The sequence below is a fragment of the Oratosquilla oratoria genome, chromosome 23 (assembly GCF_046742065.1).
Source record: "Oratosquilla oratoria isolate Oo_2021 chromosome 23, ASM4674206v1, whole genome shotgun sequence".
NCBI lineage: Eukaryota > Metazoa > Arthropoda > Malacostraca > Stomatopoda > Squillidae > Oratosquilla > Oratosquilla oratoria.
Window position 1 is genome coordinate 8,610,426 of NC_134799.1, and position 23,571 is coordinate 8,633,996.

The window sequence follows — 23,571 nt, forward strand, 5'->3', positions numbered from 1 at the left end:
GTGTGTGTGCATGTAAGGTCACAGCATTACCCAGAGATCAGTCATACGAGCTCTGAGCTCTCTTCTGGAAGGGAAATAGCTGTCGATCACGAGTCCAACCCGTGATCCAAAGACCAAGGTGAATCACACACACACACACACGCCCAGGGCTGAAATAATTTCAGTATCGCTGCGCTGCGAGTTGTTACTCCAAATCTCGTGGGCGGGGAGTTGTGTGTGTGTGTGTGTGTTTGCGTGTAAAGTCACAACATTACTCATAGATCGGTCATGCATGATCTCTGAACTCTCTTCTGGGAGGGAAATAGCTGTAGGTCACGGGTCCAACACGTGATCCAAGACCATGGTGAATCACACACGCACATACACGAATTTAAGAACAATTTAGATACTGCAAGATACAGAAACGGGACATCACGAGCGTAGCTCCCCTTCCCGTAAACTACAACTAGGTAAATACACAAGTCATTTACTTGTTTCCTTCACTCTACACTTGACCTCCACCCTCACTCCTCCATTCCTTCCTACATGTTATCATACATAACTGAGACCTCCTCAAATCTTTCTCCCTTAAGACTTGCCTCCAACGCATTGCCAATCTCACCTCTCCTTACCTTTACTCACATTTATTTTAAAGTTTCTCCTGTTACATACTTTCCCGATTAGCTTTGCCCCCACAGGCCACAGATCGCTAGGGTCACACTTGCAAGTTTCCACCATTGCCCCTGTTTCCATTAAAACGAGGATGTCAGTGGGGCGGGGCCTACCTGGAGCTCTTGATAATTAGTAACTAGAGACTATTATCAAATAGAAGCCCCATCTTGGAATAGTACCCTTACCAAGAAATAGGGGTGGTGACACGTGGTGCGAATGAACAATAACGAAAAGAATGAAGTTGTTTAATATTTTACAGACTTCCTAACTCATCCTTAGGGTGGTACGAATTACCGTGGGTATATCCCACAACTATTCACGGCATCACATGCGACCCTAACACCCCAAATCTCAGAAACCCACCTCTGCCTTGCTGTCCTGGACACATCTATTTCATACCCTGTGATCGCCTCCACTTTCAGGGGTTCTCGCAAGATTCCGTTTGGCCATATCCCAAAGTTGCGACACATCCACTTTCAAAGAAAGGAAGAATGTTAGAGCATGTTACTACATAAAAAATGAGGATGCATGCAAAGAAGCCAATAAGTCTCGCTAGAAGAGGTCTAGACCCATTGGTAATGCAACCAAGCGGTAATGCCCACATCACATGCACTTTCTCCATACGGCACATATACTATACATGCAACCTCTTATACCCATTATTTCGCCTTGAAGGTGTAACCATGGAATTGCAAACCGTCGGCAACCATCAGAAAGTTATTACACAATTTTAACGAACAAGAAATTTTTGGCGCTGAATAAAGAATACTCGCAATGAAATAAGCAAAAATTAATATTCTATTCTTCAACCTGAATAGTGAATGGACCACTAACGAGATACCTTTTCTACAGCAAGTTTTATTTAGTCGAGGAAAACCGTTGGCCATTTAGGAGTTAAAGCTTAAATATATAAAACTGTTACATCGTTGTTAATAACAGTAAATGTAATTTTCTATAATTTTATGGGTTACTGACATTTTATCTTATTCAGAGCCATCTACCGTCGAATGTGGAAAAAGTTAGTGTTTATGTTTTGGTTAGTGCACGGCGTAACGATGGCTTCTGTTAGCAGACGAATATTAACACAATGTTTACGTATGTATACTTTCATATTATAATGATGATATCTCTGTTGCTTATATAGGTCAATAATTTAATGATATATATAAAATTTAATAGAATTTATGTCGACACTGAATGTCATGGCGCAGCTGAGCAGTGTCAAGTTCTCAAGGGGCCATATGTAGCGGCTTAGAACAAGAGGCTCTTTCATTTTGTTTATTTTTATTTCCTGCTGTTGGATCACTCAGGGCACCAACAACGACCAGGACAGTTTATAGGATTCAAACCAAACCCAGTGATATTGGTGTATTTTTTACTCAGACCATTACGACTACTAGAAGACCATTTTTTTTATAGTTTCATATCAGCTTTGTCCGATTTCATCTTCTCTTGACCGATTCAGCTAACGTGGACGTCCGCTGTACTCACTAACTCAGGCAGCTCCTCCTCTCTGAGTCATAGGCCAGTAATTGGAGGGAGTTGTTTTTGGAGCTGGTGTATCCCGGTGTAGGTGGTTGGTCCATAATTGTGGCCAGCCATTTATCCAGTTTGTTTTTGAAACTCTGGTGAAGTGCCTGTAGTGATCATATGTTAAAATAGTAGTAATGAAGGTGTGGCTTTTTCTCATATTTAGTGAATGCTTTTGTATTTCACAAATTCACACCCTTTCAGTATCAGTCAACTATATGGATGATTTGCCAACCAATATTATAGAAATTATTGATGATACTGTTACAAAGTTATCACATTCAATTATTCTCAGAAGCTACGAGAGAAATTTCACACACCTTTCGAGAAAGGAAGCATGTGCCAGTAAATGGGTGTACGGTCCAAATAAAGGAGAATGTGGAGGTGTTGCTAAGAATTATGAAGACTTGTGTGGGGAAGCACACATTCCAATGGAACACCTTGATGGACTACAAATATACAACTTGAAAGATGTGGAACCACAACCCTACTCTTTGCCAAGAGGGTCAGGCTTCCCACATGCTGTTGAATTTGTTCTCTATGTAACACTCAGGAGTGATTTGAAGTGCCTGGTTATGAATGCTTATGCAGACGTATGTCGTGAAGGAACCTATTTGGTCGGTGGGTCTGTGAGTGGACGACCATTGGCTGGTGCAATTAATCTCTGTCCAGATGCTTTGATGGGCTTCTCGGAGATGGAACTCAAAAGAACTGTTGCACATGAATTTATTCACTTATTAGGCTTTAATTTTGGAAGCTCTAGTCATTTTATTATGTGTCAAAGAATGGAAAAGTGTGAAAATAATAATGACTGTCACAGAACTTTTATTAATAATGATGATAATGCAGACATCCATTGTTCTAAGAGATCAGAAGTAATTATCGTTAATGACCGAGGAGAGTTAGAGATTGTATCACCTAATGTAATGCTGGCAGCAGGACTTAGAGATCAGGAAAATGCAGAAAGTATAGGTAATGATGTTGTTTGTGATTTAATTGAGAAGAGTATCCTAGAGGATAGCAATGAAAGTCATGGTCCTTTGCTTGCAAGTACTCAGAGTGGTGTACATTGGACCCGAAAGAGCTTCATGTCGTCCATCATGGCTCCATCTCTTAGTTTGAATTCACAGGTTCATGTTGATTTGATGACTGTTGCCCTTTTACTTGATTCTGGATGGTATTGTATAGATTTATCAAATCTTTGCAAATTAAATCTAATACTCAATGATATTGAAGACCAAAACATCACTTCATTGTTTGGTTGCCATTCTCAAATGCCAGAAGAAAAATTACCAGTACAGGGTACAAGTAATGTGGAACCCACTGATAAATCAGAGAGAAAGCAACATGAAGAGACACCAGAACTGAAATACCAATATACCACAGAAATATATTATGACAAAGGTGTAGAAGGAAAAGCTCTAGAAGAAAGTGAGGCTGGATATAGCACTGATATTAACCGAAGTTATAAATTTTCAAGTGAAAAATCCTCAAGTAACAAGCTAAACACATACCCTTTCTTACTGCTAGTCTTCATGCTTTACTTTGTAGGTTGCAATTTTTCTATAAAATTTGACTTTTAATTGTTATATTATAAATGATAATGACAAAAACTAAAAATGAAGGAGCAACTCACTTATCAGTTGTACTTTTCCTTTATACAGGGACCTCATCATTTGCTCCATGGAGAGGGTTTTGTTCTAGTTTAACAACTAAGAGTCCAACTCAGCAGGTTACAAGCGAATCTTTAGAACTCTCACAAGGTTAGTCTTGTAGGCATGAGCATAAATCTTTGGAGGAAGAGGGGAGATGCAGGATGATGGGGATATATCCCTAGAATTTTGATGAGGAGGGTGGGGGTTTATTGACCTATGTAATCATCCCCACTGAAAGAAATATATTCCCCCTTCTCCCCCAGGATTTATGCCCATGCTTGGAGATATTTGTTTGTGCTGTGCAGTTTATATGTTCTTCAGCCATATATATTTTTTTTTATCATTTCTATCAGAATAAGTGAAATATATTGTTGCCATTGCCACATTTAGATTAAAGTAAAATGTTGAAGTGTCTTGCTGCATTGCTTCTGATCCAGGGCAATGAGTGAGATGCAGGGATGACCCGTCATCCAGGAGAAGCAAAGAAAAGAGGGAGGGAGGAATGGTGAATAGGAGTGGAGTAGGTGGGAGTGGAATTATGCCTTTTGAGTTTGGTTACCTCCCTTGTAAGGGGGAAAAAGCCTTTGGTATATGTAAAGATATTGATAGAATAAATGTAATGTTCAACTCAGTATACACCAGTAAATAAAGCTGATATTTTTATTCAGTTCATGCCCTCAGCAACTGAAATTAATATTTTTCACATATCCTTCTACATGTACTGAATGAACATGAAATTGAATAAGATAGATGGTGTTAAGCAAGATGTTATTAACAAATTTACTCTATTTTCATAGATGAAAAGGCCGCTGAAGTGATGCAATCATCCCTGAAGCATCCAGATTTTTTTGGCATTGCTGATTTATTTACTGTGGAGGATCTCTTCAAAGCACGAGTGCACTTAGGCCATAAAGAAGGATCCATGGACCCACTGATGAAGCCCTTCATCTTTGGTTCAAGACTAGGTCACCTTGTGATTGATTTGGATGAAACTGCTGAGCTGTTGCGTCAGGCTCTCAACTTTACAGCACATATAGCTTTTAGAGATGGGATCATTCTGTTTCTTTGCCGAGCTCCACAACACCAGGTAGGATATATAACATGGTTAATCTCGTTACCTTGAATTTCACTAAATGGAAAACCTGCAGCCCTGCAGTGGCTGTCATTGGTCCTTGTCCACTTCCACAGAATTCTTTCAGAAGAAACTTCATACTGTTGTTTTTGTTGTATTATTGTAATGATGGCTTTTGTTATTTTGTTTAAACAAATATTAGTTTTTCATTTCTGTGGTACAATGTCTTTATTTTACTTGACTATTACACAAGGATTCAATCACATACTCACCCCCCCCCCATCCCCCACCCACTCCCATGCATCACAGCATCATCCATACACAACCATTCTCCACTCACTCCTATCTTCTCTCTTCCTTCCTCAACAGACATTCCCCTCTTTCCCAATGCCCCCTTTACCCCATCCATCCATCTCATCCTTGGTCACCCCCTCAATATGCCCATTTTCTTTTCTCTCATTCTCTTTCACCCCGAATGTGGATAATCACAGAAAAACAGTCAAGCCTGTTTACAGAATACAGGATCATTCAACTACAACTACAAAATGAATATAATCAGGATGCTGGTGTAGGTGTACTTGTATACTCATTTGCACCTCAGGACACTGACATTGTCATCCTCATATGCAAAGGGTTCAAGCTGAAATTCATCTCATCCTAGTACTAACCGCACACATTAATACAAAACCATATGTAAGCCTCCTAGATCTCTTAATGCCTTCATCAGACTCAACTGGAATGAATGAGTACATATCCAATTCTAACCACCATCCAGTTGAATGAATGGATCTTACACCAATTACCAAGGGAACACAGTTGAAAACAATGCCACATCAAACTGAATGATACTCTTCACTACACAGTGGAACTCCTATTTGTCAAAGTAAAGGTCCCTCTCAGTACTTATACTGCTAGACTACCCAGTCTATACAACACCCCACTACATATACTCTGTTATGTACCCTATCAAACAGGGCAGGGCAGTGGACAAGATGGAGGGATGACCTGTCATCCAGGAGGTGCCAAGATAAGAGGGAGGGTAGAGGGTGTAGGGGAGTGGAGTGGATTAGGGATGGAATGGGTGGGATTTTTTTTTTTTTTGCTACTTCCCTTGTAAGCCTTTGGTATATGTATGTATGTATGTATGTATCAAACAGCACTGACTCTACACCAAATAGTGTGTGATGAAACACCAGTGCCTCTACAGAAAATATAATTAGTGACCAAACTATAAATACTACTGTGCTGTGGATGTACTGTATCTTGCTACATTGCTTCTGACCCAGGGAAGTGGGCAGGATACAGGGATCATCCATCATCCATGAGGAGCTAAGATGAGAGGGAGGAAAGTGTGGTGAATGCTTGTCTGCCTCCAAGAAATCGGCATAAATCCAGTGTCTACAGACTTACAAAACAAGTCCATTAACTATTCTCAAATTTCAAATTTACACTTTCACCACCTGGAAAAATTTGACTTGTACCCAGGGATTTTGTAGCTTCGAGTCTATCAATTTGTTTGACTACTTCCTTGCTGATGCTGATGCTAAATAGTTTACTTCCCTCATTCCCACTGAAGATTGGGTTGTAGTCAGGTACCATGTGTATCCACTCTTTTGTAAATATGGAGAGAAAATATTTTTCAAATGCCTCTCATTTTTCCCTCTGAATCTATCAAGACACCCATGTTGGTTTTAATTGGGCCTATCCTTTCCTTATTTTTGGTTCTGTTGAGATGACAGAAGCTCTTTGGGTTAGATCCTGCTTGTCTGGCAATTTTAATTTTGTAGTTACGTTTCGCTCTGCGTATGTTGTTTTTAACCAGTCTAACCATTTCATTATACCTAATCCTAAGGTGTGCTTCTCCCCCTTTCATTCTACCATAAAGCCCTCTTTTTTTATTCTAATCTCATTTTTCAACCTATCCATCATCTATTTGGGAGTTCTTGTCTACCAAAATTTCTTTTGAGGGGTATAAATCTACATTAGGAACATAAAATACTAGAGGTTGGGTTGTTGTACATTTCGACTAGACTACTGACTCTGTTATTGATCTCCGGGTGACCTTATATGTATTCACTTAATAGTAGTATACAGGAAAGGAGCTATGATCAATGGGTCCTGTCTACTATTCTCTAATTTTTTATCATACCTAGCCTCAAATTTATGTACAGTTCCAACTTATCTATATCCTTGAGTAATGATTTCCAATAATCATATTTAGATTTGAAATATAGTATTGTTTGAGCTTGGGCTATATCACTTCTAAAGTTATTCCAAGTATTTATGCATATATATGAAAAACTGCATTTTTACACATCCTTCAGACATGTAGTCTTTCTTAATTTGAAAGTTCCCTACCTTTCCTCATGGCATGACCTAGGTCTAGACCGGGCTGACCATGTTTTTACTTTAGGGAGGCAGTAGCCAGCCAAGGCATGCACCCAACCCATACCCATTTCTTTTCCTATTATGCAGCAAGATGCAGCACATCCATGGCAGGCTTGACAGCTGAAGCCACTTTAGACCAATTGCTTCACTTGCTATCTCCCTTATGAGGGGGAAGAAAGCCTCTGTATATATGTATATATGTATGTGTGTATATATATATATATATATATATAGTTTCATTTACATGGCAGCCCTTCCTCTTCATCCCCTCATGTATAAAAAGAAAAGATGAGGAGAAATCTCTTCTGACCATGTCATTTCATTGACCATTCTCTATTCACACCTATTATGTAATTACCTAACTGTAATATACAGGAGAGGAGCTATGCAAGATGGGTCCTTTTTCTTATTCTCCAACTATCATGCCTAGTTTTAAATTCAAGTATGGTTCCTGTATAGAAAATTACATTTCTTTACATCCTTCAGACATGTTTTTTTTTCCAGTTTACTTCGATGGTCTTATGATGCCTTCATATCCCAAACCAAAAAATCTTTTCTGTTAATTTTATCAACCCATTCAGTTACCTGAACAGAACAGTCAAGTCACATTTTCTATTCATTGTTCTTTTAATGATGGCAGATTTAAGACTTCTAGCCTGTCTTCATATTATTCATCTTGGTAATTTTTTTTTTTTTTTTTAATTCTCTCAATCTTATTTGTATCCTTCACTCTGTGCTGGGATCACATAACTACTGCATATTTCAATCTAGATGAATTCAGCTTTCTACAACCCCTTATACACCTTTTTCATTTCATCATCCCACCACTCAGTACCTTCTATTCCCTCCCAACCTCCTTGTTCCACATACTATCTTTGCACACCTCGTCACACCCTCCTTGAAACACCCCTATTCCTCTTCGACTCCTATGGCTGCGTTTCCACCGAGCGAGTCCAGGCCGATTCTCGCCAAATGTTGTTAATTTGAATGGGTAGAAGGAGACTTTGCTTGCAGCATTCTAGACTCCCTAAGAACACTTCAACAATCTGTTTGACATTTGTAAAGGTTTAGCTCCTTTCATTTCGCCATTCAGTTTCTCAGTATATGACGCAAAGGCAATTTGACTTATGAAAATTGAAAAAACGAAAGATTGCAACCGACATCGTTTCTGCTTAGATGAACTCACGACAGCTGAGGAGAATCAGCCGAGATTCGCTCGGTGTAAACACAGCCTACCTCTATGCTGTCCTTCACCACCTCTCACATTTCTCTCAGCTTCTGCTCCTTTTCCTTCTCATTTAAAAGGTTTACTCTAAGCACCTCTCTACCTTCAGTATTTTTTCCTCTTTCTCCACTCTCAACTTACCTTCCACCAAATAATTATCTGGTATTCCCCCACTCTCTCCCCCAAGAATATAGACATCCAGAACTCTTCCTACTCTTCTTTTGGATACCACTACGTAGTCCATTGATACCTGATCGACCACCCTCCCCCATGTGTACTTATGCTTGACTCTTTTCTTAAACACTGTGTTAGATATCATCAACTCGCTAAACACATCATCATCACTCCACTATGATTTTTACCTGGCACTCCAGACTTCTCAAGCACCCCCCATCTCTTGGTTCATCCCCTACTCTCTCATTGAGATCTCCCAATACCACTACATTGACATTCCTCCCAAAACTCTCAAAGCACTCATTGAAATATATCCAAAAAGCCCTTTCCTCTATACTTTTCTCACTACCAGGCCCATATGTGCTTACAAAAACCTACATCTCCCCTCCCAGTTTCACCTTCATTCACATTAACCTTGAAGAAATTCCCACTCCACCACACTCTTTCATATCTCCTCACTCCTGACACCCTCCCCATTACACTCCCAATCTCAAAATCACCCCTCCCTTTCAACTTGATTTCACTTAATGGTAGCACATCCATCTTCTCACAAGCATATAGCCTATATCCTCCTTTTTACTCTGTACCACACACATGCACATAAAAGACCCAAATCTTTGGGTTCTGGTTGGAAATCTCCCAGACCCTCTTATGCATTATCTTCTCATAGGAGAGGGTTACAGAAAGTAGGATACTTAGTCCTATCACTGTCCCACTTTAACTGCCTTTTATTACCTACATGGGAAACTTGGTGACAGAATTCTTTCTTCCCCCACCACAAGGGACAAAGACAAAAAGTGGAAAGATATACTCGGAGAAGTGGTACAAGACAGTTTCAAGAGGGAACAGCATAATGGAGAGACAGTCACAGCACAATAAACTAGCATTATTTCTCTAGGATAGAGATTTTCGCTAACATAGACAAAATGATGTGTGGCTCTGGTTCATAGGGGTGCCCATATAATCTGTAAAGCATTGGCTGTATGCTATTAAGCAGTTTATATTGCACCATAACATGCAGCCAATACCTCAGTTTGGGGTACTGGGTTATTATCATTAATGATAATAATCATTTCTCTTGGAGTTTAGATTTTCTTTGACATAGACAAATTGATGTGTTACTTGGGTCTGTAGGGGCACCCTGTATAGTCCCGAAAGCATCAGTTGCATGCTATTGAGCAATTTATACTGCAGAATAACCTCCAGCCAATACCCCAGTGCAACTGCAATAATAACATAAGCTGAATTAGTAAATGTCACCTTTTGAGAAAAGCTAAAAAAAAGTTTTTTGCTATGCCAGTACTAAAAACGTTCACTTGGTCACAGGTTATCAAAGCTGTCAAGAATCATGGTAATATGTTGCTCCTGTCTGGACTTCATCATGGTTGTTAAGCTTATGAATTGTAAATTAATCATAACCATTGATGTGCCTGTAATGATAATGCATAAATTTGTTCAGTTTAAGTAATATGACCTTTAAGGTATGTGTGTGTATGTATATATATACCATTTATTTTTACAGCACATTGTGGAAAAAACTGCTGCTGCGTGTGGTGAATATGCCCACACAAGATATTGGGAAGGTGGAATTCTTACCAACTCAACCATTCAGTTTGGCTGTGTCACCAGACTTCCCGATCTACTCATCTTTATCAACACTTTGAACAATATAAACAATCAGCATCGTGCAGTGCGTGATGGAGCCAAAATGCTAATACCATCAGTTGGTATTGTCGATACTAACTGTAATCCTAATCTGATCACATACCCGGTGCCGGGTAATGACGACACACCCTCTGCTATTAATCTGTATTGTGACTTGTTTAAGAAAGCTATAATCAAAGGAAAAGAAAAAAGAAAAGAGCTTTTATTGTAACTAGTTTTATTGTTTTTGTAATATGTAAATAATTTAGTCTGTTGTAAATCAATTAAAATTTGTAATGTTCATCTGTGTCTTAAGTTATTCCTTAAACTTTATTTTTTCAGATGCTAGATAATACCTTATGAGACAGTTTCAGAAAATGAGCATGTTTTTTGTAAGTATGGAGAGGGATGAAATGAGAGGGAAACAAGGATGGTAGATGGGAGTGAAATGGGTACATGCCTTAAAATTTCTCCTTATGCATACTTTCCCTAACTCTCACCAACTGCCTTAATCCCCCCTCTGACCCTGCCACAAGCAGTGTCATCACCAAACAACAATTGGCTCACCTTTCACATAAAGTTTGCACTGCCCGGCATGTGCGCTGGTGTAGCATGTCCACATTCCCATGTATTTTTTTACATGTCTGTTAGTAATGTGAGATCATCCCTGGAGTGTTACTTGTAATGGTGGTGAGGCCACTCAGTGATTTATCAGCATTCATGGACATCTAATATCTGAGTATAGCTCAGAAATCTCAGGAAAATTGTAAGAAAAAGTTTGTGAAAATCTTTTAATGGTTAGGGTCTTTAAGACTGAACCTCATCCAAAAAACATCCTTACCTTTTGCTAAAACTTTCTCATATCTTTTCTCAGGGAGTGTAGAATGCAGGACTGGAAGAATGCCTGTAAAATTCCGCTTTGTAAAGAAAAAGGAGACAAATGTGATTGTAGTAGTTTTAGAGGGATCAGTTTGTTGTGTGTAGTTGGGAACACTTATGGGAGGATTTTAATTGAAAGCATTAGGAGAGGAAATAATTGGTGAGGAGCAGTGTGGGTTTAGGAAAGGTAGGGGTTGCATGGATCAGATTTTTGTGGTAAGGCATCCCGAAGACCAAGGATCTTGATGCAAAGTATAAAGAAGACAACTTGACTTTAACCAACGAATACCTTGAGCACCTTTATCGTTCCCAAAGCCCACTGGAGGCAGGATTCCTCTAGGATAGAGGACGTCAGGCATCAGAATATAGATAAATCCCCATCTTTATACAAGAGGTTAATTACCCAGGCTTAAAATCCTCCCATTTTTGTCTTAAATGACCCAAATCTTATGTATCTTGTTGGAAACCTCCTAGATCCTCTTATTCTTGTAAGATAGAATTACAGACAGCAGAACATAGTCCCACGTTAGCTGCCTTTTACAACCTACATGGGAAACTCGTTGACAATTCTTTCTTCCCCCACCACAGGAGGATACAGCCAAAAAAATGTAAATATATATTCAAAGAAGTGGTACAACAGTAGCATAATTTCTCTAGGAATAGATTTTGGGTCGGACACTAACCAAACTGACCAAAACCTGTTAATACATAGGCTTTTTCCCCCTTACAAGGGAGGTAGTCAAAAAGGAAAAGGCATAAAATCATTCCCATCCATTCCATCCCTGAATACACTCCACACCCCTCCACCCTCCCTCTTATCTTAGCACCTCCCGGATGACGGGTCACCCCTGCACCTTGTCCACTGCCCTGGGTCACAAGCAGTGTTGCAAGACACAGCACATCCACAGCAAGGCCGCTTCATTAAATCGGTGACCCCCCATGCATAAAAGAAGACGGGGAGAAATCCCTTTGGGCTGCATCAAATTTTGCTCACACATACTACCTCACCCCCCATCCCCTCCGCCCATTCCACCTCATGCATCACGACATCATCCATATACAACCATTCTCCATTCACCCGTCTTCTGTCCTTCCTCAACAGACATTCCCCTCTTCCCCAAAGCCCCCTTCACCCCATCCATCCACCTCATCCTAGGACGTCCCCTCATGTTCACTCCCCCCCACATCTGCCTTCCATACCTCTTTTACTAGTCTTTCTTCACTCATTCTTTCCATGTGTCCAAACCATCCTAATACTCTTTCATCAACCCTATCTCCCAACTCCCTTTCCAACCCCGTTCTCCTCCTCACTTCCTCATTTCTCACTCAATCTAGCCTAGTAACCCCATCATACTTCTCAGACACCTCATCTCAAACACATTTAAGCTCCTCTCTTATGTTCCATGTTTCTGCCACATACAGTGCTGTTGGCACAATCACTCCTTCATACAGTCTCCTCTCAGCATCCATTCCCAAATGTCTATTCCTCATTACACTCTTCAATCCAACAAGGCATTTACTCACTTCCCTCAATCTACATTCTACCTCCACCTTTTCCTGCCACATTTGCACCCAAGTATCAAAAACTATCCACTTTCTCTAGTCGCTCTCCCTCAATGCTCACTTCCAGTCTACTGCCACTTTCACCCCTTGTACATCTCATCACCTTACTTTTACCCACATTAATCTTTAGCTTTCTTCTATCACATACTCTCCCAAACTCTGTCACCAACTTCCTCAATCCCTCCTCCGATCCTGCCACAAGCGGTGTCGTCCGCAAACAACAGCTGGCTTACCTCCCACTTTTCTCCATTTTCTTTAACCATCTCCAATCCCTGACCCACTACCCTATCCATGTATAAGTTGAACAGCCAGGGCAACATAACGCATCCTTCATGAAGTCCCACCTTTACCTCGAACCACTCACTCTCTCCATTTCTAATCCTGACACAAGCTCTACTACACTCATAAAAACTCTTGACAGCTCCTAGAAGCTTTCCTCCTATCCCATATATCTGCATAACCTCCCACAGTGCCTTTCTGTCTACCCTGTCATAAGCCTTTTCCAGATCCATAAAAGCACAAAAAACATCCTTCCCCTTTCCTATAGCTTTCTCACATATTTGTCTTTCCACAAAGATCTGATCTACACAACCTCTACCCGTCCTAAATCCACACTGTTCCTCTCCTAATCCTCTCAATCAAGATCATCCCATAAGCCTTCCCAACTACACTTAACAAGCTAATCCCTCTGAAACTATTACATTCACAATTGTCCCCTTTTCCCTTGTAAAGTGGAACTATACAGGCACTCCTCCGGCACTCTACCCTCTCTCCAGCAAACATTAAATAACCTCACCAGCCAGTCCACCATCACTGTACCTCCTTTTCTTATGCCGCGTCCACACGGTCGAGCTGTGCCTGGCAGACTTTGCCCTTACTGGGCAAAGTCTGCCCGCGAAGTGTCCACACGGCTGACGATGGTGGTTGGAGGTTAGTTGGCCGCAAGCAGAGGTTGGGAAGGAGTGGTTCAGTGTGGTACGATAACCATGGTTCCCGCCATACTTGGAAAGAAGGTAGCACTTTACAGCATTATAATTGCTGCCTGCATTAAAAAGAAAAACAAGAAATCACGGAGACATGTCTGGTGCCGGGAGTGGTTACAAAGACGTGATTCAATGGGAAGCTCAGTGACAATCCTATGTGAATTGCAGGATGAAAATGAACAATTGTTTTGCAATTACATGAGAATGAACATAAGCAGCTTTTCTGTTCTCCTTTCGAAAGTGGAGCCATATATACAAAGGCAAGAGACAAATATGAGGAAAAGCATAGCACTAATAGCACGTCTTGTCGAGACCAGTACACACTAGTACTAGGTGCGGACATGGTAGTAAGGTAACTTGGGTCTGTACTGAGCGGGTTTGCTAACTTTGCTCGCACCTCTCCTCGTGCGTTTGGCAGCGATATCAGCCCTCCATCCACTGCCCACAAATGGCGCCGGTAACGGACAGTTTGCTGGTTTGCCCGATGAAATTGCCCATTGTCGAGCAAAGCCCTCGTGCCCGGCGGGCAGTGCTTGACCGTGTGGACGTGGCATTAGACATTCTGCATGGCATCCATCCAGACCAGGTGCCTTACCTGCTTTCATCATCTTAACAACTGCCTTCACTTCATCCTTCCTTATTTCTCCTCACTCATCACGGTCATTTTCTTAGCATTTCCCACTGCAACTATCTTTCCCTCCCTATCCTCCTTCACATTTAGCAACTCCCTAAAATATTCTGCCCATCTTCCTCTTACTGCCTTCTCTTCCATTATCATCTCTCCATCTGCACCTTTTACCTTTTCTTCTCTACTTGATTCACCTCCTCTTCCTCTCTTAATTTCTTTCCAAAACATCTTTTTATTACTTTCAAAATTTTGTCATACTCTTACCCCACTTCATATCTGCTCTACTCTATGCCTCCTTTATCTTTTGCTTTACTTCTCTTTTCTTTTCTTTGTACCTCTCATATGACTCCCTCGTCCTATTTCATAACCAATCTGTGAAAGCTCCTTCTTCTCTTCTACAACCTTCTTTGTTTCCTCATCCCACCATTCACTACCTTCTATTTCCTCCTGTCCTTCTTGTTCCACACACCATCCTTGCACACTTTGTGACTCCCTCCTTGAACCATCCCCATTCCTCCTCCACACCTTCAGCTTCTTCTTGTACTCCTCCTTTTCCTTTAAAGAGTTCACTCTTAGCACCTCCCTACCTTTTGTCCCTTTCCTCTTTCTCCATCTGTCCTCCACTCTCAACTTACCTTCCACCAAAAAATGATCTGATATTCCCCCACCCTCTCCCCTTAGCACATGTACATCCTTAACTCTTCCTATCATAATCCTATTTACCACTACATAATCCATCAATGCTCTATCTACCACCCTCTCCCATGTGTACTTATGCTTGACTTTCTTCCGAAACACTGTATTTGCTATCATCAACTCTCCACTATTCTTTCCTGGAACTCCACATTTCCCAACCATTCCATCAATTGGACCATTTCCTACCCTAGCATTAAGGTCTCCCAGTACTATTACATTGACATATGTTAATATACCCATAAAATGTATTTAAATCCTGAAATAACCTAGTCATTTTGTAAATTTTATAAAGAAAAAAAAAAAAAAATCCTAACTGCCTTGGTGTACAGGATAATGACCAGTTTGATACCAACCAAACCCACTACCTTGAAAAAAACTAACCAAACAAAACCTCACCATTAGAAAGAACAGGTCAAAATACATAGAGTTTTAGCAAGATATTACAACATTAAATAGAGGATTTTGGTGGATTTCACTGGTATTGGTTGGTTTCAATAAACCAGAACAGATTTCCTCTAACAGACAAAATGTTTGGCTCTGGTTCATATATAATACCTAAATTATTGGGTGCATGCTACTAAGCAAGTTTAGCCAATACCCCAGTAAGGGATACTGGGGTATTAATATAAATAAACAAGGACACTCGCTGGCCAAGTGGGTTAGAGCATCCCTACTTGCAGCGGAGGTTGAGGCAACAGCAGTATGAACACTGCTTGAAACGAGTTTGACTAATGGCATGGTTCATTAAATGTAGTGATCATTTGCAAAGAACAGTGCCAGTTTGACGATACCATGTTGCAAATGTGGAGATGGTAAACAGTGATGCACAATTTAAATGGTCTCCTTACTTTGGTTATACATAAGGGCCTTTTCCCCTTTATACGCAAGGGAGGTAGCCTGCCAAGGCACACACGCACATTCCTCCAATGTTTCACTCATCTTAGTGCCTTGTGGATGAGGTCATCCCCGCATCATGCCCACTATGTTTACCTCTTATGATGCAGAAATAGTGGATCTAGGGTGTGAGGTGTTGAGGTTGTGGCCTCTTAGATTCATTCCACTTGTATCTGTATGGTAGCCATATGGATGCACAATGAACACAGGCATTTTCAAACAGTACTCCTAAAGTCCTCTGGCACTCTACCTTCTCTAAATGTTTGCTGGAAAGAAGGTAGAGGACTTTAGGAGTGCTTGTATAGTTCCACTTTACAAGGGAAAGGGGGACAAGTGTGAATGTAGTAGTTTCAGAGGGATTAGCTTGTTAAGTGTAGTTGGGAAGGCTTATGGGAGGATCTTGATTGAGAGGATTAGGAGAGGAACAGAGGGAGTAATTGGTGAGGAACAGTGTGGGTTTAGGACAGGTAGAGGTTGTGTAGATCAGATTTTTGTGGTAAGATATGTGGGAAAGCTATAGGAAAGGAGAAGGATGTTTTTTGGGCCTTTATGGATCTGGAAAAGGCTTACGACAGGGTAGACAGAAAGGCACTGTGGGAGGTTATGAGGGTATACGGGATAGGAGGAGAGCTTCTAGGAGCTGTCAAGAGTTTTGATGAGAGTAGTAGAGCTTGTGTCAGGATTAGAAATGGAGAGAGCGAGTGGTTTGAGGTAAAGGTGGGACTTCGTCAGGGATGTGTTATGTCACCCTGGCTGTTCAACTTATACATGGATGGGGTAGTGCGAGAGGTAAATGCAAGGGTAGTGGATCAGGGATTGGAGATGGTTAAGGAAAATGGAGAAAAGTGGGAGGTTAGCCAGCTGTTGTTTGCGGACGACACTGCGCTTGTGGCAGGATCAGAGGAGGGATTGAGGAAGTTGGTGACAGAGTTTGGGAGAGTGTGTGATAGAAGAAAGCTGAAGATAAATGTGGGTAAAAGTAACGTGATGAGATGTACAAGGGGTGAAAGTGGCAGTAGACTGGAAGTGAGCATTAAGGGAGAGCAACTGGAGGAAGTGGATAGTTTTAGATATTTGGGTGCAAATGTGGCAGGAAAAGGTGGAGTGAAGGTGGAGGTAGAATGTAGATTGAGAGAAGCGCGTAAATGCCTTGGTGGATTAAAAAGTGTAATGAGGAATAGAAATTTGGGAATGGATGCTAAGAGGAGACTGTATGGAGTGATTGTGCCAACAGCACTGTATGGAGCAGAAACATGGAACATAAGAGAGGAAGAGAGAAGGAACTTGAATGTGTTTGAGATGAAGTGTCTGAGAAGTATGATGGGGGTTACTAGGCTAGATAGAGTGAGAAATGAGGAGGTGAGGAGAACAGGGGTGGAAAAGGAGCTGGGAGATAGGGTTGATGAAAGAGCATTAGGATGGTTTGGACACATGGAAAGAATGAGTGAAGAAAGACTAGTAAAGGAAGTATGGAAGGCAGATGTGGAGGGAGTGAACATGAGGGGACGTCCTAGGATGAGATGGATGGATGGGGTGAAGGGGGCTTTGGGGAAGAGGGGAATGTCTGTTGAGGAAAGAAGGGGAGAGGACAGAAGACAGGGGTGAATGGAGAATGGTTACGTCCTAGGATGAGATGGATGGATGGGGTGAAGGGGGCTTTGGGGAAGAGGGGAATGTCTGTTGAGGAAAGAAGGGGAGAGGACAGAAGACAGGGGTGAATGGAGAATGGTTGTATATGGAAAATGTTATGATGCATGAATATATGCAATGGACGGGGGAATGGGGGGTGAGGTAGTATGTGTGAGCAAAAACTTTGACGCAGCCCGAAGGGATTTCTCCCTGTCCTCTCCTTTATATGGGGGTACGGAGAGGGGGGGTCGCCAATTTAATGAAGCGGCCTTGCTGTGGATGTGCTGTGTCTTGCGACACTACTTCTGACCCAGGGCAGTGGACAGGGTGCATGGATGACCCGTCATCTAGGAGGTGCTAAGATGGGAGGGAGGGCGGAGGGGTGTGGAGTGTTTTCGGGGATGGAATGGGTGGGAGTGATTTTATGCCTTGTCCTTTTGGGCTACCTTCCTGGTAAGGGGGAAAAAGTCTTGGTATATGTATGTACTGATAGTGCTCGTTTTTGTAACGTGAATATATTTTTGTAGTGGTGGTGGCAGGTTGCCATGGAAGTTTGAATAAGCTGCTGGAGTTTTGAAAGTTGGTTGGGATTGTAATGCAATAGGACGGACATGTGATGCAGAGATCTTGCACAGAACTGTATACTCACTCATGTTCTATGGGAAGGATTTTAGTTTTATAGTAGTTTTTGTGCATCTGGTTATTCTTAATAGCTTGAACATTGTTTTATAGGTTGTTGAGAACCATCCTGGATGAGTGAATGGCAAAAACCCTTTGCTATTTCTAATAGAATTGAATCCAAGGAAAATCAAACTCTCATTGGTCTTGGAAATGGTACATTTAAGCACTCGTATTTACAAACATTTACACCTCCAGCATACGTATCACATACAAGGCATTCAGTTGGGCATTACTGCTCTAAACCAGCATCTTTACCAGACAAATAAAAACAATATTTACTATGTTAACCAATGGTTATCTCCACTTCTTACTTCAAATGCTTGAATATAGATTTTGACAGCTGAAACAAAGAATTAAGTGTTATTTCAAATGTGGTAGAAAGCTTAATTAATATATGCAAATTATTTCCTTAAATTACTATATCACTCATGAGGAAACTTACACATGCATCCACACAGTGCATGTAGTCATTTAACTCCTCCTCGCACGTTTCTTCCGTCTGAGATCTTGCGTTTACCCGGTCATTACATGTAGATAATTTTTCTGCTAAAGAGGTGCATGATTTACTCTCGCCACATGACGACTTTATGGTGTCCAATGGATCCTACAACAGAACATGGTATATAAATTCTGTGTAGTCGATACTTTGGGAACCCCTAGCACCAAGCCATGTAGCATTCTTTTATGACCAAAGACTACTTTCCACTCACAAGAATGCCAACTTCTACTTGAGACAAAATGAAAGTACTATGGACCCCTTCATTTTATAGTTGTCACACACAAGTTATAAGAAAAAATAAATAAATAAAATAAAAAATAAAATAAAATAAAAACTTTGAAATGGCCAGCCCCCCTCACTTAGGTAACAAGGCCTCTGTAAGCTAATATTTGAGACTTACCACTAAATCCTCCTCTTCCTCTTCTTCCTCCTCCTCTTCTGCTTCCTCCTCCTGAAATAGGACAATGAATATAAGCTATGGAGTAGAAGCCAACTTGACATCAAGATACAAACTGCAATGTTAGTAAACAAAGCCACTAAACTTGACACCTTAGAGTACACAATGAATTCATTGCACACCTACACTTTGCACAATCCAGCATGTGTACCAACACACAATATGGCTGGCCACAAACTTAAACTACCCCATATGCAGCCACCACACATAGGGCACTCCTTGTATTACAATGCCCCACATTAACAATCCCTAGACAGCTCTATATATTTTCCATGAATGACTAATATCCACATTGAGGCTACATGTCTTCTGTAAAAGAAACCCAAGGCAACACTGATTGTATTCCAGTACATAGCAACTCCCTGTGATCAAGAACCACAGGTTGGTGACATTCTGATGGATTTCAGTGTATTAACATGTAGTATGTCTACCATTCCTGTGCATACCTTGTGGTGCAGTTTATGATATCTGTATTAGGTTAAAACAAGTGGCAATCTAGAACCATTGTCAAGACAATATTAAATGACATTCCTAATCCCCAGACAACCTTTAATAAAAATCACCAACATTCCTAATCCCCAGACAACCTTTAATAAAAATCACCAACTGCCAGATTAAACAGTCAATTTTATCACAGGACAAACCCCTAAAATCCTAGGCCTCAATCTAGCCCTGCCAATACAACAGCCCTATTTCTTCCTTGAGCAACTTATGAACCAATCTGGTGGCCTTTGTCTTTCATCCTGAACATTAATAACCATAGAAAATATGATCAAGCCAGTTCACAGAATATGGGTGGGTCTCTCAGAAACAACTACAAAAATATAATCAAGATGCTAATGCCGACATCCTCATATGTACCCACTCGCACCTCATGACGCCTACACAGGTATCATCATATGGAAGGGATTAAAAGAACCTGGGACAACAGATGGACTGAATTCTTGATAAACTCAACTCATCCTCCATACTTACTTTTCTTAAATGAAAATTTTCTGCATATGTATGGTTCTGGTTCTCATGATATAAAATTACAGTCAATATAAAGATGTTTGACAGTCTCACAAATACAATTCATGTCTATATCAGCAGATGGTCTTATTTTGAACCCCAAGAATAAGTGCACAAGTTAATATTAACATTGACAGCAATTTTTTAAAGGGGGAATTGCAGTACAAAGTAGCATAACCACATGTCGAAGATGCAAAGGAATGGGTAAAGTAGCCCGAGATACAGGGGCAATTCCTTTTTTTTCAGTATTTGGCCAGATATTTATTCATAAATGTTTACAATGAGGAAACACCAGTCCATGCTTCCTTTACCCTGGCAACTCAGCTCTATTACCCAACAGATGACCAGCACAGTAAGCCATGTACAGTAACTCCACTCAATGCTTCAAGTGACAAGAAAGCTGGCAAAGAGAGAGAGAGAGAGAGAGAGAGAGAGAGAGAAATCTTTATAATTACCAAGTTAGGTTTGGTGTGGTTGTGCTATTCTACACCATAGACCCAATTTTTTTTTGTTTTTCTTGAATTGCTACTGACCTTACTTTTAATTTGTGGTATTCATTCATGGTGTTCAAAGCACTTAGAATAAGAGCTGCCCAATAAAGATAAGAATTCCACCCGAGACTGACAAATATCTTTATATGCATGCTCACTTTAGATATCTATGTAAACAACGATGGAGCCAAGAGGAAGATTGACATTTTAGATAGTGGTCATGTGTTTCAACAAAATTTGCTCCCCACTTCACCAGTGCTTCATATGGCAAAATAAATTAGGTAAATTTTTAAAAGTGCACACCTACACAATTTTTTTTGTTAATTATAATACATTGATATAATATATGTTATTCTTGAGGGAAATCAATAATAGAAAGTTGCTAGCTATTAACAAATAAAAGTAGCTGTTTTGACTACTTGTGACACCATGTTTTGGTAGAAGCTTGATTTGATTTGATTTGATTTTATTCGGATTGAATCATACATACAATAAAAATACAATACAGGTAAGACTTGTATTATACATAGTATATATAATTGTACATCTGAGGATGGCACAGAAAGTCAAGACTTATTTCCACTGTGGTCCTCAGAGGTTAAAAATAAATTATGCTAAATTTGTGTATTCTAGTCCAACCAAACCTGCTTACCTAATCTAATCTACATTTAGTAATGCAGTACTTGTAATTCTAGAGGTCATCAGACCATCATCATCATTGTCTCTGACCTCCAAATTTGTCAAAAAAGATGGGATCTAAAGGAGTCTAAACAACTTCATTTGTTAATAGCTTTTAGCAACAGATTCTATCATTGATTTCCACCAAGAATAATTAATATTACATTGCATTATAATTTATACACTTATTAAATTTTCTATTACTATATCATGTAGGTGTGCTCTTCTTAAGAAAAAAATTACGATAAATGACTAACCACCAATAAGGGTGTTATTACTATCAACATTTACTCAAGCACCAATCCATGGGGATAGGGCACACGGGGGGTGGGGTAAATTTCTATAGCAAAAATTTTGTGGTATAATTCCATATCAGATTCGCACGAACCACACTATCAGAGTTCAGACATTCTTTACTGAGGGGGTGTGGTTATATTGCCTGGTTGGCCTCCCATTTCCCGACACATGAGAGTTGGGGCTAAGACGCCACATTCTGCTGACATGCCACCACCATTCAATTTCATTGTGAAAAAATGGCAATATACTTCACAATGCAATTTGAATTATTGGTTAACTTTTTGGTTCTATTCTGGTATAACAATATTTTCACTTTCGTTTTTTTGCATTTCAATAATAAATTTTTTTCTCAGTATATTTTTTGTTACGTTAGGTGATACTGGAGTTTCATGTGAAAAAATATCTTTGCTTGATTCTGGAATTTTACCAACTTTTCCTGGTTGCTGGAAGTTTATTCCAAGTTATCTACTTAACAGTTATGACCAGCTATAATCATGATATCCTTTCTCCTGAATTCCATTTATTATGCGTTGCAATGAGTAATACAATCTGTATCTCGGTCTCCTCTCCAGCTCCGGACCTCCCATATAAATTATTGCAGTTACAGGTACTTGATATTATTGTTATAAACCACTATACAGCAAATAGCCTATAGTATCTAAGTATTTATGTAGCTCTGGTGCAACTCCATAATTGAAAATGCAAGACAGCTCTTATATTTGCACAACTACTGAACAAACATTTACGACATCGGTGCGTACGTGATCTAGTTTGAAAATACATTCAGTTGTCCTACTTACAAACTTCGGGCCAAGTCTCGCCTACAGAAGCCACGAAATTTGTCCTTCACTTTCAGAACCCCGGTTAAATATAATTTACCCATGTAACCCTATAATTCCTACATTAAACATTTATTAGATCAGCAATTCTACTGGAATGCAAGACAAAATCAATACATCAGTGATCATATGGTATTTTTGACAACTTTCATGCGTACTGAAATTCGTTTCTCAACAATCGCAACGGGCCCAGCCATAATTTTAGCTGCAAAAGTACACGCCCTTTTGAACAAATAGGGTATCTATGGTGTTTATCCGTGGACTCCAGTCTGACTACACATCTCATGACCTACCCCAACATGTATTTATAGGTCGTCCAAAAATCAGCTGGATCCGTGACGCAATCCTACATGCCCGGTTGCTGCCACCTTTCTTTGTAAATCATGCTTCTTCTAAAGTTAAAGTGACATACCAACGACTAATGCTTCTCACCTTTGCCTGACGAGCTTTAAGTTTAATTATATATTTACCTCCTCTTCTGGGTCGTCGGCACGAATTTCAAGTTCGTTTAACCCCATCTTTCTCAGTACCACTTCCTAAGACGACTGCAAACTGCTCAGTGCTGCCACCTGGAGAGTCGAAAGGAAAGGGAACGTGCGCATTGCGCAATCGTGTGGCGGCACAAGTTTAAAGAATATTGAATTCTGAGTATATGGTAATTTACTTTACTGAAGATTGTAATATATGTTTAGAGCCGACCCTTGTGCTTACATGGTTAATGTACTGGCCACGTACTAAAATATATTAACCTTTGTCCGTAAGGTAAGCGTGTGATTTTGCCAGCCGTATAATATCCAGAGAAACTAGTTGACGAGCCTACATCTAATCGTCGTACAGGCGCGGTGTTTCGTTTGTTAATATTTTTATGACTTTCATCTTTGCTGTCCTTTTCCCTAGTTGTAATTTACAGGAAAAGAACAACGTTCGTGGAGTCCTGTCTCTTATTCTTCAATGACCATGCCTCATTTTAAAATTCATATATTGATGGTACGACGATAGTTTGGGTC

General features: G+C 40.2%; 2 protein-coding genes and 1 long non-coding RNA gene across 5 annotated transcripts; 1 reads left to right on the forward strand and 2 right to left on the reverse strand.

Annotated features, from left to right (window-relative positions):
• Positions 1–1,631: 1,631 nt before the first annotated feature.
• On the forward strand, positions 1,632–10,642 carry mRpS2 (mitochondrial ribosomal protein S2). Of its 2 annotated transcripts, XM_076206672.1 has the most exons (4): positions 1,632–1,746; positions 3,846–3,944; positions 4,634–4,923; positions 10,218–10,642. In XM_076206672.1, the coding sequence occupies exons 1-4, from the start codon at positions 1,659–1,661 to the stop codon at positions 10,569–10,571; spliced, it is 831 nt and encodes a 276-aa protein (XP_076062787.1). In that variant the 5' UTR covers positions 1,632–1,658; the 3' UTR covers positions 10,572–10,642. The 2 variants fall into 2 exon arrangements, 1 of the variants encoding a protein (XP_076062787.1); XR_012967539.1 differs by lacking the exons at positions 1,632–1,746; positions 10,218–10,642 and adding an exon at positions 2,285–3,728 and having other exon boundaries at positions 4,634–4,902.
• On the reverse strand, positions 1,763–14,956 carry LOC143037956 (uncharacterized). Its single transcript, XR_012967540.1, has 3 exons — positions 13,601–14,956; positions 11,181–11,243; positions 1,763–2,288 (listed from the first exon to the last, which is right to left on the reverse strand). It is a non-coding gene; the product is annotated as an uncharacterized LOC143037956 (long non-coding RNA).
• A 3,474-nt stretch (positions 14,957–18,430) lies between these two features.
• Positions 18,431–23,152, reverse strand: LOC143037957 (cytochrome b-c1 complex subunit 6, mitochondrial-like). Of its 2 annotated transcripts, none has more exons than XM_076206673.1 (4): positions 23,035–23,152; positions 19,192–19,242; positions 18,735–18,896; positions 18,431–18,632 (listed from the first exon to the last, which is right to left on the reverse strand). In XM_076206673.1, exons 1-4 carry the CDS (start codon positions 23,080–23,082, stop codon positions 18,600–18,602), a joined length of 294 nt encoding a protein of 97 aa, XP_076062788.1. In that variant the 5' UTR covers positions 23,083–23,152; the 3' UTR covers positions 18,431–18,599. The 2 variants fall into 2 exon arrangements, with proteins under 2 accessions (XP_076062788.1, XP_076062789.1); XM_076206674.1 differs by having other exon boundaries at positions 19,192–19,239; positions 23,035–23,125.
• Positions 23,153–23,571: the final 419 nt, after the last annotated feature.